Here is a 20,484-nt window from a genome sequence, read left to right on the forward strand (position 1 = left end):
TGTACGGTAAGCATTGTCTGCATGCATACATATTTATCTGGCAATTGTCAATGAAATCCGTGCACGATTTGCATTCATCCTTCACTCCAACAACTCCAAATGACATTCATCTGCATCTCCAAGAATGATAACAACAATAATCACACGGAACACAAAATGTCACATAAACCATAAATGCAGGAAAATTGGAGTGAGAAATTTGCCATGCTGCCTCCGCGTTGTAAATATTTGTATTCATCCTTCATGGAAAAAAATTAATGCAGGATGCTGATTACGAAAACCAATTTACTGGTAAATATTGGCGAGCATAAAATGTTGTCGTCCTCATATTTTTGCAATACTGATCATTTTATTTATTTCCTGCACAATTAAAATGTCCTGTTCACAGAATATAATGCTCCTGTGCGATTTTTCTTCGGACTCACTTATTTATGATATAGCATAACAATATTGTAGCGCAGCGTGTAGTAATTATACATCATTTAGCGTTAAGTAATGTTAATTGTTCGTTAAAATTAATAATGAAATGCCCGCTTTCACAGGCTCCTGTTGTACACACGCACATACGCACGTACGTCTATGTACTTGTATAATATTTGCATAAAGATATAAGTAGTTGACACTTTCTTTCGATTGACTGATTGAGAAGCTGTTTCCATTTCTGGAACTGGATCTAGAACGACGTTTTGCGTGCACAGTAACAAAAAATATTGCCGGGTCCAATTTTCGTACCTTGACCATGAATAATTTTAATAATTTAGTTAGATGACCAAACGGCAAAAAATATGGGTATGTATTTTTTATGTACGTATGAAGATCGGTAATCGTTGAATTAATAAACCCCACGTGACCAGGTAAGTGCAATAAATGGGTGCTGTGGGATTGGTGGGCTATGCAAATGTTTTCATAATTCAGTAGTCAATTAAATAACAAGGGAGGAGGTGGTGGTGGTGACTTATTGGAGTAGAGATCAGGTAGCATTCGTGGTTGTTGTAGTAATACCAGCAGGAGGAGGAGGAGGAGAAGCGGAAATATTTCCAGGGGGAGGAGGAGGACGACCATGATGTCCTCCCACTACGACCACTATCCGCCCGGATTGAGGGGTAGGATCCCCATTGGCGTGACGCTGTTCGGGTTGCTGCCAGGCGGCGGTGGAATCGCGGTGATGAGTTGATGCTGACTCTGAACAAAGGTCGCCTTCGCCTCGACCACCACAAACTCGATCAAGGGTTTCGACATGTCAACGTACGAGTCTAGAATGCAGCGAGCAATTTCTTCGTGGGTCAGCCCATCCAGTTTCTTGCCGTCCACGGTCTGTGCAAAAAGAGAGGAAATTAATTAACATCATCGATGTTGCATGTGCCGATAATTTAAAGGCAGTCGTACCAATAGAACTTGGCCAGGTTTCAGCTGACTTCCGTATGCAGAACCCTCCGTCTACACAAAAATTTAAGGAGGTAAGAATTAACAAAGTGCATGGTTCAAGCCGTGTTGATTGCTCACGTTGACGTCGATAATACGTGGAAGCCTATGCGGCGTATTGGCCCCGCCCTCAATTGCGATTCCTAAAATCGGTTTCGTCTTCTGTACTCGAACCTTGTAGCGAACACAGGAATTTGTGGGTGTCACGTTTTGCTGTGGCATTGACATCCCTCCAAAAACGGGCTGATTGCACTGCAGAAATCGGTTTAATTGATTCATGCGGAATGTAAAATTAAGACTCATCCGGACAATTTATGCATGTCACTCGTTGCCTGAATTTACCATACCTGCGCAATTTTCTGCTGAGCCAGCTTGGCCACCACGTTTTGCGTGTCGCCGTGAGTGAGGAGGAGCTGCCTGTTGTTTTCTGGCGTGTTGGTAGTATTGGTTGTATTTGTGGTGAAGGTGGTTTCGTTGTAAAGCGTGTTCATGTTGTAGGGCGCAGACACGAGGGTGGCGTTGTTGGCGGGAGATAAGCGTCGGCCGTTCATGACTTGTGGGTTGTTGATGATGGCGTTCTGGTTGACGGGGACGAGTGGGAGGAGCATGGGGTCACCTGTCAGCGGCATGTTCATCGGCTCGTTGTTCTGGTGATGTTGTAGTTGCTGCTGCTGCTGCTGCTGAGATTGGGGGAAGTCGACGCGATGCATCATCTTCTTGCTGCCCATGGGACCAGCACCGATGGAGATCTCCTTGTTGTAAATGAGTTCGTCGAAAGAGATGAGGTCGCCGGGGCGGATGATTTCGCGAACCTCGGTAAGCAGAGTGTACTGCAAAAAGTGAACAATTTATATAATATTCGTGCACTCGTAAGCGAATGGGTAAGCCATAACGTAACTGTACCTTTTCCACCGTGTTCAATAATTCTGGAAAATTCAAATAAATACATTTTTAATAGCTTTTACAAAATTGAAATAGCAGCCAATGATAAATGCATACCTAGCAGAATGCGAACGAAGGTCTGAATGGGAAGGAAACCTTGTTGGTACTGTGGAAAGTGGAAAAGTGATTAACTTTGTAATATTTATGCAATAATGTAAAATGCAGCTTTATATTTATGTATTGTACCTCCAAACGGTAGAACGTGAATCGCGAGTGTTCCGACTTGGTCAGCACGGTGCGAGCCTTTTCTTCAATCATGCCCATGACCGACGTTGACTTTTCCAAGTCCTGGAAGTAATAGTAATTCGACTAATTCGAGTACAGGGTGAAATTAGTGACGGATGAATTTTGTGACAATAAGGGAACAGCTTAAATGTATCCTGTAGCATAATGGGTGCAGTCACAAACCTGATGTAAGAGTCGGTTGGTGGCATCAGAAGCACCGGTGTAGTCCAGCTCCAAATTTTGGTCGTTTAATTTCTCCTCCTCCGCCAGCAGGTCTTGGTCCTCGTCGTCAAAGAGGGTGACATTCGTCGAGTCCATGAGAATGTTGTGGTGGTGCATGCTGTCACTCATTGAAGTGGTCAGCATTTTCCCGCCTGTGACACAAAATAAATTGATATGGCGCATGTGGCGACTGTTGGACAAATTAACATATATTTACTAACCCGTGACTCCAGACGAACCACCCCCCAAATCAATAAGTTCTGTATTCTCCACGTCCAAAATGGGCATCGCACTGTTCATCTGGTTATCCGCAGGGATTTTGCCAATGTATCTGGCAACTATCGCCATCTTTGTACACGATTTCAGGATCTGCACCGCCTTGTCGTGCGTTATGGAGGTAAAGTTGCATCCATTCACGTCCAAAATCTCATCACCCCGCTGCACGCACAACAAACAACAATGGAATTAATTAATGCAACGAATGCCTCGAGTTGTGAGTGTCGTCTTGCCTGGAGTCCGCCCCTCTCCGCCACCGAACCATGGTCCACCCCCGTCACGTAGATCCCCATCCCATACTCGTAACCACCTCTGATCAGCAGTCCAAGACTTTGGCCAGGATTGATCTCCAGGCTAATCATCCGTTTGTTGTTGATCAGGCTGCTGGGCGTGGGAGGTGGGACGATCTTCCCTGGAAATTAAATTGGCGAGTGCCATAAAACTTGTCATGTCGGAACGTGTTTAAGCAGAGTGTTAAATGAGATGGGTGCCCACCGTTGGCGTCAATCCAGGTCCACGCGACGGGCATTCCCGCGGTTGAGGAGGTCTGCTGGGAGGAGGAGGGTCGGAAGTTGTAGCCGCTCACGTCACCCACCATGGAAGCACTCTTGTTCACCACGCTGGAGGACGACCCTCCGTTCATCCTCGTGTCCAGCAACAGCTTGAGGTAGTGACGGCCCTTTAAAACCTGTGACGCACCAAATACAAGTTAGCATCCGCTCCCTCTTAGAACCAATTTGTTGGCGCTATTCCTCGATACCTTGAGTGCATTGGAGTGAGAAATGCGAGTAAAGTCGATACCGTTAGCCTGTAGGATTTGCTGCCCTCGTCTCAACCCTTGTCGATCAGCTAAAGAGTTTTCCTCCACTCTCCAAATGTGGACCGCCGTTCCTAAATAAAAAAATTACCATATTTAAAGGTGTCCACCACGAGGAGGAAGTTAAACATGGGCTCACCAAATTCCGTGCCTCCCTTGATATTGAACCCGAAACTTGGAGTGTCTTCATCCTTGCAGAGTTCTACAGTTTGAACAAAGTTATCGCCCTGCGCAGGGCCTGGGTGCTGGCGGCGTTGTTGTTGTGAGTGCAGCTGAAGTCTGTTATTATTATTGCTGTTGGAGGTGATTGGGAGACTGGAGAAGTGGAAGGGTTGTTGTTCTGGCTGCGGCTGCTGCTGCGAGGTGAATCTGCCTTGGGAGGAACTTGGTCTGGCGAAAGTTCTGTGGTGTCCACCTGCGCCACTCGTGCTCATAACTCTCCACCACGACCGACACGACGTCTCATCTTCTTCTCGTCTTGAGGTCAGCAGGACGGGGGGATGGAGTTGGAGAGGGCGAGGAGCAAAATTGGAATGTTTTGGTGGGTGAGGAACACCGAGCTGGAGAGCGACGTATGGGTTGGCCTTGAAGGAGAAAGTATGGGAAAGGGACATTCATTTTGCATGGATGGCAGTATATTTATTCGCACTACTTCGGACTCGGGCTCCACGACTGCCGACCCAACCTACACACCACCACACACTACTTTATAACCCGGAAAACTGCTCCACTCTTCTGGACAACTGGATCTGGACTTCGGATCGATAAGTGTACACACAAACCATCGCTCCCACCACTTTCTTTGCCAACTTTCTTCTTCTATCTGTCAGTCAGAGGCAGTGGAGAAGAATGTGACTCACTCAACATTCTTCACTCCGCGAGTGGAAGGAATGTCATAAAGTCATTCACATTTGTGGAATATGACCTCTGAATTATTTTTTTTGTGAAACATGTCAGAATTTATCGACACTACGTACGTCCTGGGACACTCAACAATTGCTGTGCAGTCAGAAGGATGGCTTTCTTTCATGCAGCAGGAGCAGCAGCATAAAATTGCATGGACAATTTATTGGGTCCCAGAATAGCTCCAACCAAACGAACCACGACGACTTTTGTCATTATCATTTATTCAGATGAACAACTTCCTTTCTCATGTCCATGTCCCCTCCTTCACTTTCTTGACTACTCAACAAACTGATGATATATGGATGCCGACAAGAATGATGCCTGTCAATTAATTGTGCGCCCGCTCAAGAATTCAGCAACCTCGTAAATAGTGAAATAATATGTGACACCGGCTTTCATCAGGTCGATAACATTGTACATTTTATTTTAAGAAACTATGCAAAATCCTGTACAAATCCTGTAATGCTGTATTTACACTAAAAATACGAAAGAATAGTAAAGAAAGAAAAGTTGGTCGGGCGGATTATTGTTCCTCAATGTCTCCATCCTCCACTGAATATGTTAGAAAGAAAGATTTAAAAGATATAAAATACACTATTGCATATTCACACATGGTCAATTATTAACTAAAGTTGTACTCCGTGCATATGTACATGCATAGTTATAAATTGGTCGTTATATATACTAGTATAATTGTAAAGGTACTGTGTTTGTATTCCCATTGCGTTGCATGTTGGACGAGTTAGACGGCGTATGTACATCACTATTTTCCGTCTTGTCGACTCATTCCGAATTTTGCGCAAATTCCAGAGTCCACAGCGAAGGACAGATCTCGTTTGAGGGTGGCCAAGGGGGACTCGACACGTGCATTTAAATCTGGGAAGACTGCGAGGAGTCGTTTCGAGGGGAAGTAGCCGTCCGGATTCTGAATCCAGGCTTGGAGAGCGGCCGGGCTGGTGGTGAAGTCCGTGTAGCGTCCTTCCTCCATGTCCACCTCCGAGTAGGGAAACAGCGCCTTGTACTCCTCGTTCTCGCTCAACTTCTTGGAGAAGACGTCCCATTCCACAATTTCGATGGGGAAGCCCACCTCGCTGCTCACCTTGGGCAAGTCGTGGAAGTAGGAGAGGTGCGGATTTGTCAAGTTGTAAACGCCGAGAGGAGCATCGTCATTCCAGAATAATTCCACAGAGAGATCCGCCGCCAGATCGGAGGGGAGGACTTGAATAGGAACAGGAATTGCTGGGATGGCGCCAAGTTTGCAGAAGCCCAACAGCCGAGTTGCGGCGTGGTTATTCTTGAGGGAAAAGTGGCCAGTTTTGGAATCGCCGAAGAGGGCGGGGAAACGGTAGATGCCGACAGGAACGCCCCCTCGATCTGCGAGTTGTTTGAGGAGAACTTCGCAGATGAACTTGCTGATCGGGTAGCCTGTGTTTTTCAGGGAAAAGACGTCCTGCTCAGGATACCAGTCTTCCCACATTGTTTTGTCAGCCGGGTTCGTTTTCTGGTTGGCGAGGAGTGTGGAGGCGAAGAAGAAGGACTTGATCTGCTTGCCCACCAAGGACAACTCCATCACGTTCTGAGTGCCTGCAATGTCACGACAGCCTCGTTACTATCGTCGCCATCGAATTAAACCGCCAAAAAGGACTCACCAGTAACGTTCACCGTTCGGATGTCGATTCCTTTTGAGGCCAGAGACCCATCTTTGAAGCGTGTGTAGGGGTCCATTAAATTTCCTTTGACTGCACAATGCACAATTGCGTCCACCTTGTCGGCCAGATTTTCCCAGTCGGCTTGTGTCAGGCCGAACTGTTTCTCGCTAATGTCCCCAACCAAAACTTCGACACGCGACATGTCCACGTCCTTCAGGAGGTCGAGTGACTCCAAAGTGCTCTGAAGTCTCGCAGTTGCAGCTTTTCGCGCCTTTTGTCGAATGAGACAAACCACACGGGTGACACTCGTTTTATGAAGGATGCTGCGCAGCATGTACGGCCCGAATTTACCCGTCACACCTGGAAATCATGAAAATATATGAATTGCCCAACGTCAACAACGACCAAGACTAAAATCTCACCAGTGAGCAGGATGCTTTTGATCTGTGACCTCGGAACTGGTGGCAAGAGGTCTGCCCTCGGACTAAACGAGTCCACGGGCAACACCATGTCTTTGTTAATCAGGGCGATGAGTTCTTCCGAGAAGGTGTCAAAGTCCACGGGTCCCTGATCCTGCTCCTCATCACCCATCGTGGCAATCATCTCTTTGAGATGGGCGACCAGTTTGGACACCGTGGTCAACTCTTGCATCGCTGATACGTTCATCGTCACCCCCTTGCCCAACATGGTTTGCATCATGTTTTTCATCTCTAACATCATCAATGAGTCCATCCCCATATCGCTGAAGTTTTGGTTCTCGTCGATCGGCTCGTCATCGTCGAACTTGAGAATCTGTCGAAGAATGAGCTCAATGTAGGCTTTCACGACTTCCGTCTGCTTGTCGTCATCCCCCGCGGCAGAGTTGAACTCGTCCCAGAATCGCTCAATCTTGATGTTGAAGGCCGTTGATTGCGAGTCTTTCGAAATCTTCATCTCGTCCAAATAAGCCACCGCGTGTCCCGTCCATTTCTTCAGAGCCGCAAAGTCAACCTCCAAAATGCACGACTATTCACAAAATTAGCATTAGTTTATCTCAATTCTGAAATTGTAATGCTTATAAGTTTGTGTGTTACCTGTGGTTTGTGAGACTTCATCGTAGCCTCCAACCCGGCCAGACCTGGAATTTGGCAATATTTTTTTCCATTAACTAAATAATAACAAACCTATGCACAAACTATAAACCGAATTAAGTTTTCACCTTGGGACGGGGTGAAGGCACGAATCGCGGTGATGTGAATGTTGGCCGCCGCACCCACTTCAGCCCACTGCCCCCAATTGATGGTTTGAGCAGTGAGACCCACCGCATTTCTGTAATGGGCCAGCGCATCAAGGAATGTGTTGGCTCTGGAATAAACAATAATTAGTCTTCTAATTGAATATAGTTTTTGAAATTCTAAAAACTCGTTTAAAAAATTTACCCAGCATAGTTTGAGAGCCCAATAGGTCCGAATATAGAAACGATTGAGGAGTACAGAACGAAATGCTCCAATCGGCAGTCCAACTCGACCGTGAGGCGGTGCAGGTTCCAAGCACCTTGCACTTTTCCTTGAAATGCCGTGTGATACGTCTCCACCGTTTGGTTCGTGAAGGTTGCATCCGCCAGCGAGCCGGCCGCGTGCATGATTCCTCTGAGGGGAGGAAGGTCGTCGTCCCCTCGCTGAATCCCGCTCAGCAAATCTCTACACTGCCCGTAGTCTCCCACGTCGAGGGACTTCACGACAATGTGCTTTCCCTTCGCGGTCATGTCGGCAATCATTTTTGCGGCGCGTTCATTGGGCTCGCGTCGACTGGCGAGAACGATGTGAGTAGCGCCAGACTCGCTCATCCACTTGGCCACTTCGAGACCAATCCCACCCAGTCCTCCGGTGATGAGGTAGGTCGACTTGTTGTTGAACATGTGAGTTTTCGGGTCGCTTTGACCCGCAGGATTGGATTCCGGCATCGTGATCAGCACTTTGCCAATGTGCTTCGCCTTCTGCATGTATGTCAGGGCTTCGCGAATATTTTGAGCGTCAAACCTCACGTATGGAATTGGTTTGAGGAATCCTCGTGCATAAAATTCTCGAAGGTTGGCCCAAAGTACTCGCCCTAGTACATAAAACAAATTATGACGTTCAAAGTGGACAAAAAAGTACAAGCAACTTACATGTTGTGTAGGCCACAGTGGTGAGGTCGACAACCCAATATTTCACATCCGGTCGGAGCTGCTCTACATCTTCTTCAGACCAAATCGCCATTTTACTGATTTCCACGAAACGAGCCCCTTCAACACAGGCGTCTAGCGAGGCCTCCTTAAAACCCGGTGAAGTGAGACAGTTGAGGACAATGTGGACCCCCTTCCCTTGAGTCACCTGAGCATAATGATAACATATTTACTCAAGAGACTTTCAATCGGCGTAATTATAAAATAATCCCCCACGTGTAAATACCTCCATTATTTGATGCCCGTAATCCGTATTTCTCGAGTGAAACACATGCTTCACCCCGAGCGATCTGAGATACGCCCGTTTCCTTCGACTCCCCGCCGTCGTGATCACCTCTGCCCCCAATGCCAGCGCAATTTGAATCGCGTAGAGACCAACGCCTCCTGATCCGGCATGAATCAGCACAGTTTCACCCTTTTGCAAATTCGCTATTTCCACGAGACAATAATACGCAGTGCCAAAAGCGGCAGGCAACGTGCACGCTTCGTGATATGTCATCCCCTCCGGCATTGGGATCAAGGCTTCAGAGTCGCAAATGGCGTGAGATGGGAGGGCATCGCCTGAGCAGAAAAAATACCTCAATCCATGAATAAATATGCGCAAATTGCAAATATGTGCTCACCTTTAAAGTTGCACCCAATCACATCATCTCCAACCTTTACTTGAGTGACGTTAGGTCCAAGGGCACAAACAACTCCGGAGAATTCTAATCCGACCTGTAAATGGAATATGAAAATGTGGTGTTAAGTGTTCGGTTAACCTGGACCCGTCTCAAGACATAAGAAGTATGCCTACCGTGTTGTACTTTTCAAACGCTTTGTCCGGTTTCAAGACGACAAACACGTCTCTGAAATTTAGGCCGATGCATTTAACTTGAATCTCAACCTGTCCCTCCTTCAGACTCGGCTTTCCATTCGCACAAAAACTCAGGTCATTAATGTTCCTCGTTTTCGGGAGGACCAACGAGAATCGCTCCGAGTTTGGCAGCGTGAGTGGCTGCAGAATGTCCTTGTTCACCACGAATCTGCAAACGTGTCGACTTCTGGCACGATATGCGACTTGGTAATCGTAATCGTCAAACCAGAGTTCCGCCCACAACTCTTTGTACTTGAGGTCCAAGTCAGGCTCGTCCGGATCCAGGTCCACACAGCGGACGAACATGTTTGAGTGCTCAGACCGGAAGGAGCGCGCCATTCCCCAGAGGACGCCCTGTGCCACACCAACCGCAGTCTGATCACTCACGGGAATCTGACCCTCCGTCACGACGATGAGACGGGGAAGCCCTTTGTAGTCGTCGAGCAGGGATTGGGCGAGGAAGAGGAAGGGGTGCGCCACTTGGCTCGGGTCCTCATCCGCCTGATCAATCCCCCACATGTACAAAATTCCCTCCACGGGGACTTGGTTGCCCTTCAAGTACGAGAAGAGAGCGACCATGTCTTCCTTCGCGCCTGGTCTCAGGTCAATCCGACAGCTCCCGTTTTGATCCCGAATGCTGTACTGGGCTCCTCTCGACACGAACATGATTTTCCGGGCAGCTTTTCCAAAGTGGGTGGACAAGTGGGTGTTGAAACTCGTCTGGTTTCCGAACACGAGCCAAACCTTCTCCTTTTCCACGGTGTGCTGCGGAACTTTGTACAAGGGCAGCAGGTCGGACGCCTATTTTAAAAATAAACCATTTATACACAATTATTGACATTATAATATAATTATTAAAGGTTGGTTTAATTATTAAACCAACCTTTCCCATCACGCCGCCGTTCATGAAGTCGTACGAGTAAAACTTTTGCACTTTGGAGTGACCTGCCCGCGCAATCACATCGCACCACTCGTCACCACCTATCGAATACATAATGGGGTCACTTATTAATTAGGTCAATTTGTCATGGAGGAAAAAAGTCATATCAAATGAAGGTTACCAATGAAGGGATGTTCGGGACGTAGGTCGTGATCGGAATGTCGCCAAAATCCCTCCAACACACCGAAGACCAAGTCAATGTCCCGATTGGGTTGGAAGGTCTCAATCATCATGAAGAGGCCAGAGTCTCTGAGAAGGTGACGAATATTGATCAGCGTCTCTTGCACATCTTTCGTCGCATGAATCACGTTGGAGCCAAAGACGATGTCGTAGGTGGCTGGTGCAAATCCTTGTGGTTTCGGATCCTCCTCAATGTTCAACACTTTGTAGGACAGCTTCTTTCCAAACGAGTCAAACTGTTGTCGTGCTCTGAGGGGGAGAAAGTTCGTAAAACATTGTGGCTATTTTTCCCGTGTAAATGGGGCACAGAAAATCTTACTTGATAAAGAAAGCTGGTGAAATGTCGGAAAACGTGTACTGGTATTTTATCCCGTATTCTTCAAGTACTTCTAGGAAAATTCGCGTACTGCTTCCAGTGCCTCCACCAACCTAAAAACGTAACAATGGAGTTCAGCGTATCATCCCACGTGGCAAAATAAGAGGTGAAAATTTCAATTTGTGTAAAACGGTGGGCACTTATGGGTAAAATTTTAAACATTTTTCCAATTTCACCTCAAAACCTTGCAATAAAAACCACTAACAATCTACGTGCCAAATTTCAGCTTTCTAATACTATTTGGAAATTTTTGGTGTTGACCCCATCGGTCAATACTGGTCATCTTCGAGCTCATCTTCGAATTTAACTCTTAAATTTGTCAACATCTAATATACATGTATTCAAAATCTGTTTTTGCACTATCGTGTCTCTGGCAGACACAAGGGTTACATAAGTCCTAACTCAAGCTAACAATCAATCTGACCTCGAGAATGCGCAGAATCCCCCTCTCCTCCTCGGGAAGGCCACCCCAAACGGAGAAGGTCTCACTGAGAATCATTTTCATGAGTGTCCGGCCTCCAGCCCAGAGCAGCGGCGTGTTGTTGTAAAAGATGTCGGCCGACACGTCAGAGTCTCGATCTTCGGGGAAGAGGATGGACAGAGCGGACGCCTTTCCAAGCAAGATTTTGCTCAGCTGCTCCCCACAAGCGGACATGACACGAACGTCGTCCGGAAGGGCGGGTGTTGCATCAGGCTCCAAGGGGGCACCCTCTTTGCCCTCCTACCACATCCCACACAACAAATGATCAGAATTGGAACACAATCAGAAAAGTTTTATTTTCACCAACCTTTGAAAGTTCGTTGTGCAACTCTCTCAGCTTTTGGTGAACTTGTGCCTCGTTGGGAAATTCAACTGCAACTTTCCATACCGTTTTCGACATCCGGGTGAGCAAACCTTCCTCCGTGAAGATGGAGAGGATACGGCAAAGAAGTTTGTCATGGGACTTGAGGACGCCCAACTTGCCAAAAAATTCGGTCATGTCGACTTCTCCTCCTTTCGAGGGGGCCACCCAGCCAACTTCGAACAGGGCGCGGAGTCCATACATGAAAACGAGCTCTTCGCGATACCGTTTGCTGTTCTTCTTGGCGTCGGAGATTGTATTGAAGTAATTTATCTTGTCGTTAAACTCTTTCGAGAACAAGTAGTCGCGCGCAATTGCCTGCATGTTCGTCCTGAAATTACAGTCGTTAAATTAAGTGTTCCTAGTGAATAATAGTGGGAATTTGTACCTGTTCTTCCAAATTCCCGTCTTGCCTCTCCAAGCCTCCTCATACATTCCGGGAAGAGAGAGCTTCTGGTTGTCCAGTGCTTTGAGGATTTGCACGACCGAGGTTTCAATCATTTGCACCCCAGTCATCAAGGCCAGCAGTTTCCCCGTGTCGTCATACAAAACGGAAGTTCTCGCATCCCCCGCAGATTCGGAGCTATTCCAGTGACAGTGGGCGTACAATTTCGTCGCTGCTTCCGCCATTTGTCCGAAAACGACGACTTTTCCGACAGAAATTGGGACAAAGAGGGACTCGAGTTTACGTCCCAATCCGACCATGATGCTCTGAATGAGGGCATCCAGCACGACGGGGTGGATCAAATATTCCTCTGACCCGTCTGGAATCCTCACCTCGCAAACCAACTCATTTTCACCGCCCTAAAACATAAAAGCAGTAGAGTTTTTGTGATATGACGGATTATAGTGCAACTCTACATCAGTTTCCTTGATACCTTCCAAATCTGATCAATGCTTCTAAAAATGGGTCCAAACTGAAGGCCCACTTCGGCCAATTTATCATAAAACTGCTTAATGTCGACTTCTGCGGGAGAAAGCCGCTCCAAAATGGCGGAGAGCGGATCCTTCGAGACGAGATCTTCCTCCGGAACGTACGTCATGGGCAACGGGCAGAAGGAAGCCGTCGCCTGTTTCACCCACTTGCCTCCCCGAATCGTGAAAACTGCCAACTCACTGTCTCCCGCACTGTCCGCCGTCGCCTGTGCTAATCCAATGCCTTCATGAAAACCAAAAATAGAATGCAACAAGATTGAGCAGCGTAAAAAACATTTGTGTCAGCTTTCCGTGATTTTAATGATCAAAACTTACCATTACCTTGCACCTTGGCATCCGCGAGTAGCCCAGGAGGTTGCACAGTGGTTTGCATGTGGACGGTCGAATCGACACAGAGCGGAGCATGGATCGTCAGGTTGCTAATTGACACGGGATTAGCGCACATTTGGACCCGTTCACCCTCCAGCTGGATGGACGTGGAGGCATTCCCGGCAGCCTAGAAATTATCCCCGTTAATCCAAGGTTTCCACCAAATATGACATAAAATAGAAACTAACGAGACACATTTCCAAGTATCCGGCTCCAGGAAAAATCACTTTTTCCCCGATACAGTGATCCTTCAAATAGACAAACTTGTCGGGGTTGACATTCCCTTGGTAAATCTTGACCGGCGTCGCGTTCGGGAATGCGTGGCCTGGGAATATAAAAATATTTACAAAGTGACACTTGTAGCAAAAAATATTTTGTCGTGCTCTGAATTAAATGTACCAATCAAGGGGTGAAGTAAGTTGTCCGAGCTGAAGGTCAAGGCGCCGCTACCGCCGGAACCCTGCTCTTTTCCCTGGTTGTACCAGAAGTACTTGCGGTGGAAGGGATAGAAGGGAAGGGAAATCTTGCTTCGTCCATAATACTGGTCAAAGTTGGCCCAGTTGAAGTTGAAGCCGGCCACGTAGAGTTTGGCGACGGTGGCGAGGAGCGTGGTCCACTCGGCCTCCTTTCTCCGGAGGGAGGGCAGGAAGACCAACTCCTCTCCGAGATGGGAGATGTTCCCCATCGTTAAGGCCGAGAGGACAGGTTGGGGACCCAGCTCCACAAACACGCGGGCGCCTCCAGCAAATGCAGAGGACGCAGCATCCTAGAATAGTTTATGATAAGTGCAAGCCCGTGTTGAAATTATGAGCAATCTGATTTACCTTGAACTGCACTGCTTCACGAGTGTGGCGAACCCAGTAGTCGGCATCCATGGAGGAAAGTGGTTGTCCAGTGAGGCCAGAAATGTATTGGACCCCAGAAGATTTGACATCACTGAAATAAGTGAAATATCGGAAGTTATGAAAATTTTTGCCCTTGTATATTTGCTTGTGGAGTTAAAAGCTTACTTGAACTTGATTTTGGAGGCAATTGCCCGATACTCCTCCAACATTGGGTCCATATCTCTCGAATGGAAAGCATTCGTCGCTTCTAAAACCGTGCTCTTTATGTTTTTCTTCTCTAAAAATTCGGAAAATTTTTTAACCACTTCTGGCGGTCCAGCAACCACTGTTTGTTCCGACGAGTTGACAGCTGCCAGGTCCAACCAGCCATTTGGGGAGGACGTGAAAAACTCCTTCTGACACTGCTCCACCTTCGAACGGTCTCTCTTCACGACCAACATCGACCCCTTGGCCTGGGCTTCAATGAGACGGCTCCTTTCAGCCACCAAGGTCAAGGCGTCCTCCAAACTGACCAGTCCTGCGCACACGGCAGCACCGAATTCTCCCAAGCTGTGACCCAGAACCATGTCCGGTTTCAGCCCCCAGCTCAGCCAGAGTTGCGAGAGGGCAAACTCCACGCAGAAGATGGCCGTCTGGCTGTACAGCGATCGTTTCAAAGCGGACTCAGCCTGAGGAGATGTCGGCCAAATTATGGGCTTCAAATCCAAGCCAAATCGCAGTTTCAGAATATTTGCGCATTGGTCGAAATGCATTCGGAACGTGGGACATGTTTCATACAAGGATTGTGCCATTCCCTCGTATTGTGAACCTTGACCTGTTTAACGGACACGAGCAAAACTCTAAACTTTCAGGAAATTGGAATCTATGGGCATGCCGAAAAATATGTAAATCTACCCGTGAAGAGGAAGCAGAGTTTGGGCTGCTCCTCAGGAGTGTGTTTCTTTGCCCCTTGAATGGAACCCTTGACCTTTTTCACCGCATCCGCCACGTCTTTTGCCACGATGGCGACCCTGTATGGAAAGTGGGCGCGTCCCGTGTTGGCCGTGTAAGCCACGTCACCAAGTGCCAACGATTTCTCATTCTTCTCCAAGAACGAGACATACTTTTCGAGCACGTTGTCCAGCCCTGCGTCGCTCTTGGCGGAGATGGTGAGGAGATGGAGGGGACGCTGAAGGGACGTGTGCAGTTGAGACGGAGTGTACTTTGGGGGCTCCTGGATAATAATGTGCGCATCTGTGCCCGTGATACCGAAGGAGCTGATGCCCACGAGACGAGGTTTGTCAACTGACCCCTTCCACTCCATCGCCTTGAGGGGCACGACGGCAGGAATGGCGTCAAAATTTATGTGTGGGTTGACCTTTTCAAGGTGAATGTGTGGAGGAATGATGTCGTGTTGCATGGCCAGAACCACCTGCAATATTCAAACAGCTTACAAGTGATAAATGGGCGTCGTAGTATATTACGTTTCACGGAGGTCGGACCTTGATAATCCCTGCAAAGCCTGAACAACTTTCTGTGTGCCCGATATTAGTTTTTCCAGAGGCCACGACCAGCGGAGTGGTTCTTCCTTTCGAGTAGACGCTAGTGATGGCGGCCATTTCGACAGGATCGCCAACCTGCGTGATTAAATTCAAGTGCAACATTACGAGTACGTACATTGTCAAGGTCAGTAAAATTAAATGTGTGCACGCACCATCGTTCCTGTCCCGTGAGCTTCCACATAGCAAACCTCATTCGGAGCGAGACCCCCATTCGCCAGCGCCGTCTTCATGGCCAGCTCTTGGCACTCCTTCGTGGGTGTGCCGAAGGAGCGGGAGGTTCCTTCTTGGGAAATCCCGGTGCCACGAATGAGAGCATAAACGCGGTCCCCATCGCGCACCGCGTCCGAGTACTTTTTCAGAATGAGTGACGCCACTCCCTCCCCACGACCAAAGCCATCAGCCTTCTCATCAAACGTTTTGCATCTCCCGTCCGGCGCAATGATCGACTGTGCACAATAATCTGTTTAGCAATACTACTAACTAAATATAAAATATTTATACCTGCATGTGCTTCCTCTTGAATGGATGAAGAAGCAGGTTCACACCACCGGCAATCGCCACGCGACATCTCCCCGCTCGTAGAGCTTCCGTCGCAAGATAAATCGCCACCATTCCTGACGAGCAGCCCGACTCGGTGGCAACATTTGGTCCAGTTAATCCCAGGAGGAAAGCGAGTCGTCCCCCAGTGCCGCCCAAGGAGTTTCCCATGTACAGGCGGTGAAACTCGACCAGTTCCGAGTCCAAGACGGAGCCGGGTTGGTCGTTGATCAGGTCGCGATAATCGCTGGTCCACGAGCCGACAAACACTCCAGTCGACGTGCCTGTAGGGTGACATTGGACATTAGTGGTGGGGATGAGCTCTAGTTCAGAAGCATTTATCTAGTCTGTCTAACCTTTCAAATTTTGTGGATTGATGGCAGCGTCCTCCAACGCTTCCCAGACCACTTCCATGAGCAGGCGCTGCTGCGGATCCGTATTCATCAAGTCGGCGGGCGAAATGCCAAAAAACTTTCCATCGAAGCTGTCCACAGGGCATTTCAGAAATCCGGCCTAATCAAAAAGTGCGTATTTATGATCATTGCGTGTCCTGCAATTAAATCGCGGTGACGGTGCTGATGTGTGTACCTGCACATCGCGGAACTCCTGTCCCTTGGCTGAAGGCCACCGGTGTTCGGGCACCTTCTGAATGCAATCTCGCCCCTCAATGAGCAAGTCCCAATACTCCTCGACAGAGTCTGCGCCTGGGAAGCGGCAACTCATCCCCACAATCGCCACAGGTTCTTCCATCCCAGAAAAGTCCACGGGAATGTCGTGCGCTGCAATGGCCCCAGTGCCCTGTGAACAACATATGCCTCGTCAGAAATTGCAAGTTATACCGAGAAATGGGTAACTCTTACCAGGTTCAGATGGGGCTGAATGTCTTTTTCAAAAATGTCACGCCATTGACGGATAACGGCCTGTGAAAATTATTAAATATTTAGCGAAATTGGGGTACTGAGTTAATTGTTTTGAAAAATCTCACTTTTTCGACAAGTCCGAAATGATCAGGGGAGCCCTTTTTGTGAAGGGGATGCCAATCCACAAAGCTACAAATCGACACTTGCTCCTCGTTTCGGGCGAGAAGGTCGGTTGAAGCGACCCGGACGGAGAATTTCGAGTCGTTGCAGATCGTGAGGAGGCCTCGTTTGTTGAGCCAGGCGGACAACTCGCCCTCCGCTTTCACCAAGTCACCTACACGTTCATGTGAAATATCGATAGAATTAGTAAATGAATCGCATCATCCGTACAGAATAAGTAGGACGAGGTAAAAACTGACCACTGTGAATCTTTCGCTCCCTCACAGCCCCCAAAATCTCTTCAAACAAGTCCAAGTCTGGTTTAATGCGGAGCACAGATCCGTCCCCGGAAAAGGCAATGTTATCGCCTTTCAGCTCAAACAACTCGTCCGCATTTCGTACAACCTGTCATGCACAAGTCGAGATCAGTAAAAACAAGCGATTTCACCAGCCACCACAAACTAAAGAATTTCCAGCTTACAAAGTGGTCGGGATGGAGGAAGACGACCTGGTTCACGAAGGGAAGTCCCCAGCACATCAGCTTTGAGTGGATAGTCATGGGCAGTCCGTTCATTTCCGTCGACATGTAGGCCAGCTTATCCAGTCGAAGAACTTGGTCAAATTCCGTGGACAACAATTTCCTGAAATAGTTTCCATTATCTGTAATTCCAACTTGAGACTACGTACTGCATCGTACTTCTTATTAGCAGAAGAACAATGAGACTGTCTCATCTCGCCTCATGCCCCACAACCAAGGACTCACCGTAGCTTGTCCGAAACTGGTTTCGACACCACGACCGCAATTTTCCTCGAGGTGACGGAACGTCGCAGGGAGCGTCCCAGCACGAGGGCCTTCACGGCCGTGTCGTCGTCCACCGCCGCCTTTGCAACATATAAAATATATCCGTTTAAAATCTCCGGATGCAAATTTATGTCATAAATCGTCCTCATTGTCAACATTGCTCCTTAAAGAATTAAGGTGCATGTCAATCACATGAGGTGATTAGAAGTTTGCTATCGAAATCTTTCAAATATTGTCCACTCTACTCCTTCAAAACTCAATGCATAATTGACATTAAAATGCAATAAATTGACATAATTGCATATAGTATACGAAACGTTTAAGTTAAAATTAGACTATTTTCACTTACCGTTATCCAAACCTGCTCACCCACTGTCATGCCCCCAAAATATCAAAAAATTAGCACCTTTGCTATTTAAAATTTCATTTTTTTTTTAAATATTTCCAACTTACGCTTCATTTTCAGTGTTGTTCTTCTCCCGAAATCAGACTTGAGCAAGACGTTCTTTTTGTTGATGTTGTTTGTTTGAGAAAATGTGCTAAATGGAAGTACTTAAATCACGAGCAAATATTTAGTCGGGACGTAAAGTTTGTTGACAACGATATGGAAAATTTTGCCAAGACGGTGATGAAGATGAAGATGTAAAGAGTGACCAACGCGTGAGAGGAACAGAGAGGAACTGAGAGTGTGGGAGACAAAGACGTCAGAAGAATTAGCAGGGACTTATTGTTGCCTCTTCTCGATGCAAAAAGAGATGCCTTCTTATGTTTCGTATTTGTGTGGCGTTCAAGCAGATCGGAAGACACGCTTGGCTTCGTGGCGTCCAGTCAGTCGTTGGCTACTCATCAGATCTCCTCTCCTGCGCCCAATCTCATCTCATCATCAGCATCATGTCTTGAACCATGATAAGATCAAGTTCTCCATAATGCGTAAGATATGACCAGAATCTGTTCTGTGGGGAAACCCGGTGACCTACCACAACATAAATATGTATGTATTTCCATCTTGTTCGAATTATCCGAGTTCATACATTCGCAATAAAAGTCTAATTATGAAACACTTGGAAAATATTTTTAAACGGATGGGCGAACTGCAACCGAACGTTTTTTTTTGCTGCCGTTGTACTTTGTGAGGTAGGTCCAAGTCCATCTCCCAGTTCTGAGAAACGACGAATTGGACTGGAAAATGGGTGCATCTTTATCACAAATTTATCACGCAAGACTTATGTACGTTGTACTAATCTGCTGGATAATGGTCCATGATATAACAATAGTTTTCCCCAAGACAAACCTTCTCAGAAAAACGAGTGGATATCCCAAATAGCACGCCTGCCAGCGATAGGGAAAAAAATTGATTGAATGTCATGCGTTTTGATTGCCTAAAAATAAATTGGCGACCTCAATTTCCCGAATAAGTACGTGCATAATAATAAGATTGCTGTAATGCATATCTATTATCCATCTCGAGATGCATGTCATGTCCGTTAATTTGCAAACCTTTCATTCGATAAATGAGGGAAATCGAGATTTAAATCGAGATTTAAAATTAGAACTGTTATTCGATTCTTTGCTGTGCAAAGGTTTTCAATTATTTTTAAGGGGGACGACGCGTCGTCTACGAAATCGGAATGGGTAACCGTTTCATTTACAATGGACACGTCGCTAATTGTTAATTAGATATATATCCGACGACATGAATATGTAAGTGCTTGTGCAACAGTAATTGCGATGAGGTGCAATTATGTATGGACCCGCACTCACAAATTCCCCATTGTCCTCCGCCACACCATTCACACCAGTTTGTGCTAGATCATCGTCAGCAAAATCCGTCCACGGTCAGCTTTCTTAATAAGCAAAAAAAATTTTTTGTAATGCCATAACTCGCTGAAAATTTCCCATTTCGAAGGACATTTTGGCGAAATAAGAACAAAAGATGTGCCCTCATCTGTACAATTACTCGTTTTTGCTCAAATTCGTCTTGTACTCGCCTCCCGCAATCAAAATCGTAGTTTACAAGCATGTAAAACACAGCAGCTATGCATAGAAGAAGGTACGTATCTACATGTTAAAGAAGGTGTAGGTACACGTGTACGTGGATCCACGGCGTCCTAAATTAATGGGAAAGAAACAACCGTGGGCCGTGAAATGCAGGCAAGTATTTAAAAGAGCGCAAAAAATAGTGACAAAGTGACAACACGATTTAATTTGCACCGTCACTTTAACGAGTTAATTGTCACACTGATCTACATACTACGTGGCTATCATTTCATGCAAAAAACGGCAAACCAACCCACAATCTTAACAATTTGGGATGCATTCCACCAGATAAACTTCCACTCCTTGGCACATATTTTAGGAATATTGTCGTGATGATGGATCTTCTCCACTCATTTTTTTCTTACGCAAATTAAATTATTATGCAATTTAAAAAATCATTGTATACGCAAATCCTGGGATAAACCCCGGTAAATAAATATGTCCACGACTATGTATCAAGTACGTAAAACTCTGGACATCTCCCTTCTGGCGTCATCTCTCTACATTTAAGTACTTACGTACGTACGTTCGTTCATGTATTT

At 46.8% G+C, this 20,484-nt stretch overlaps 2 protein-coding genes across 3 annotated transcripts; both read right to left on the reverse strand.

Annotated features, from left to right (window-relative positions):
• Positions 1–327: 327 nt before the first annotated feature.
• On the reverse strand, positions 328–4,607 carry LOC110852122 (whirlin). Its single transcript, XM_022100099.2, has 13 exons — positions 4,044–4,607; positions 3,848–3,978; positions 3,583–3,775; positions 3,321–3,499; positions 3,033–3,249; positions 2,773–2,963; positions 2,551–2,652; positions 2,422–2,470; positions 2,326–2,348; positions 1,770–2,252; positions 1,504–1,674; positions 1,387–1,437; positions 328–1,314 (listed from the first exon to the last, which is right to left on the reverse strand). Exons 1-13 carry the CDS (start codon positions 4,516–4,518, stop codon positions 1,084–1,086), a joined length of 2,496 nt encoding a protein of 831 aa, XP_021955791.2. The 5' UTR covers positions 4,519–4,607; the 3' UTR covers positions 328–1,083.
• Positions 4,608–5,208: 601 nt separating this feature from the next.
• On the reverse strand, positions 5,209–18,595 carry LOC110851725 (phenolphthiocerol synthesis polyketide synthase type I Pks15/1). 2 transcript variants are annotated; one of them, XM_035853399.1, is made up of 35 exons: positions 18,359–18,595; positions 18,255–18,277; positions 17,867–17,985; positions 17,585–17,744; positions 17,364–17,508; positions 17,070–17,278; positions 16,945–17,004; positions 16,673–16,882; positions 16,441–16,597; positions 16,049–16,368; positions 15,700–15,993; positions 15,488–15,622; positions 14,901–15,417; positions 14,172–14,820; positions 13,986–14,097; positions 13,561–13,927; positions 13,350–13,486; positions 13,114–13,288; positions 12,735–13,015; positions 12,245–12,660; positions 11,803–12,187; positions 11,439–11,735; positions 10,958–11,067; positions 10,580–10,887; positions 10,402–10,499; positions 9,459–10,319; positions 9,286–9,379; positions 8,889–9,223; positions 8,606–8,810; positions 7,878–8,547; positions 7,658–7,803; positions 7,533–7,576; positions 6,882–7,464; positions 6,460–6,819; positions 5,209–6,394 (listed from the first exon to the last, which is right to left on the reverse strand). In XM_035853399.1, exons 1-35 carry the CDS (start codon positions 18,363–18,365, stop codon positions 5,574–5,576), a joined length of 9,810 nt encoding a protein of 3,269 aa, XP_035709292.1. In that variant the 5' UTR covers positions 18,366–18,595; the 3' UTR covers positions 5,209–5,573. The 2 variants fall into 2 exon arrangements, with proteins under 2 accessions (XP_035709292.1, XP_021955306.2); XM_022099614.2 differs by having other exon boundaries at positions 13,108–13,288.
• Positions 18,596–20,484: the final 1,889 nt, after the last annotated feature.

This window comes from Folsomia candida, unplaced genomic scaffold (assembly GCF_002217175.1).
Source record: "Folsomia candida strain VU population unplaced genomic scaffold, ASM221717v1 Fcan01_Sc007, whole genome shotgun sequence".
NCBI lineage: Eukaryota > Metazoa > Arthropoda > Collembola > Entomobryomorpha > Isotomidae > Folsomia > Folsomia candida.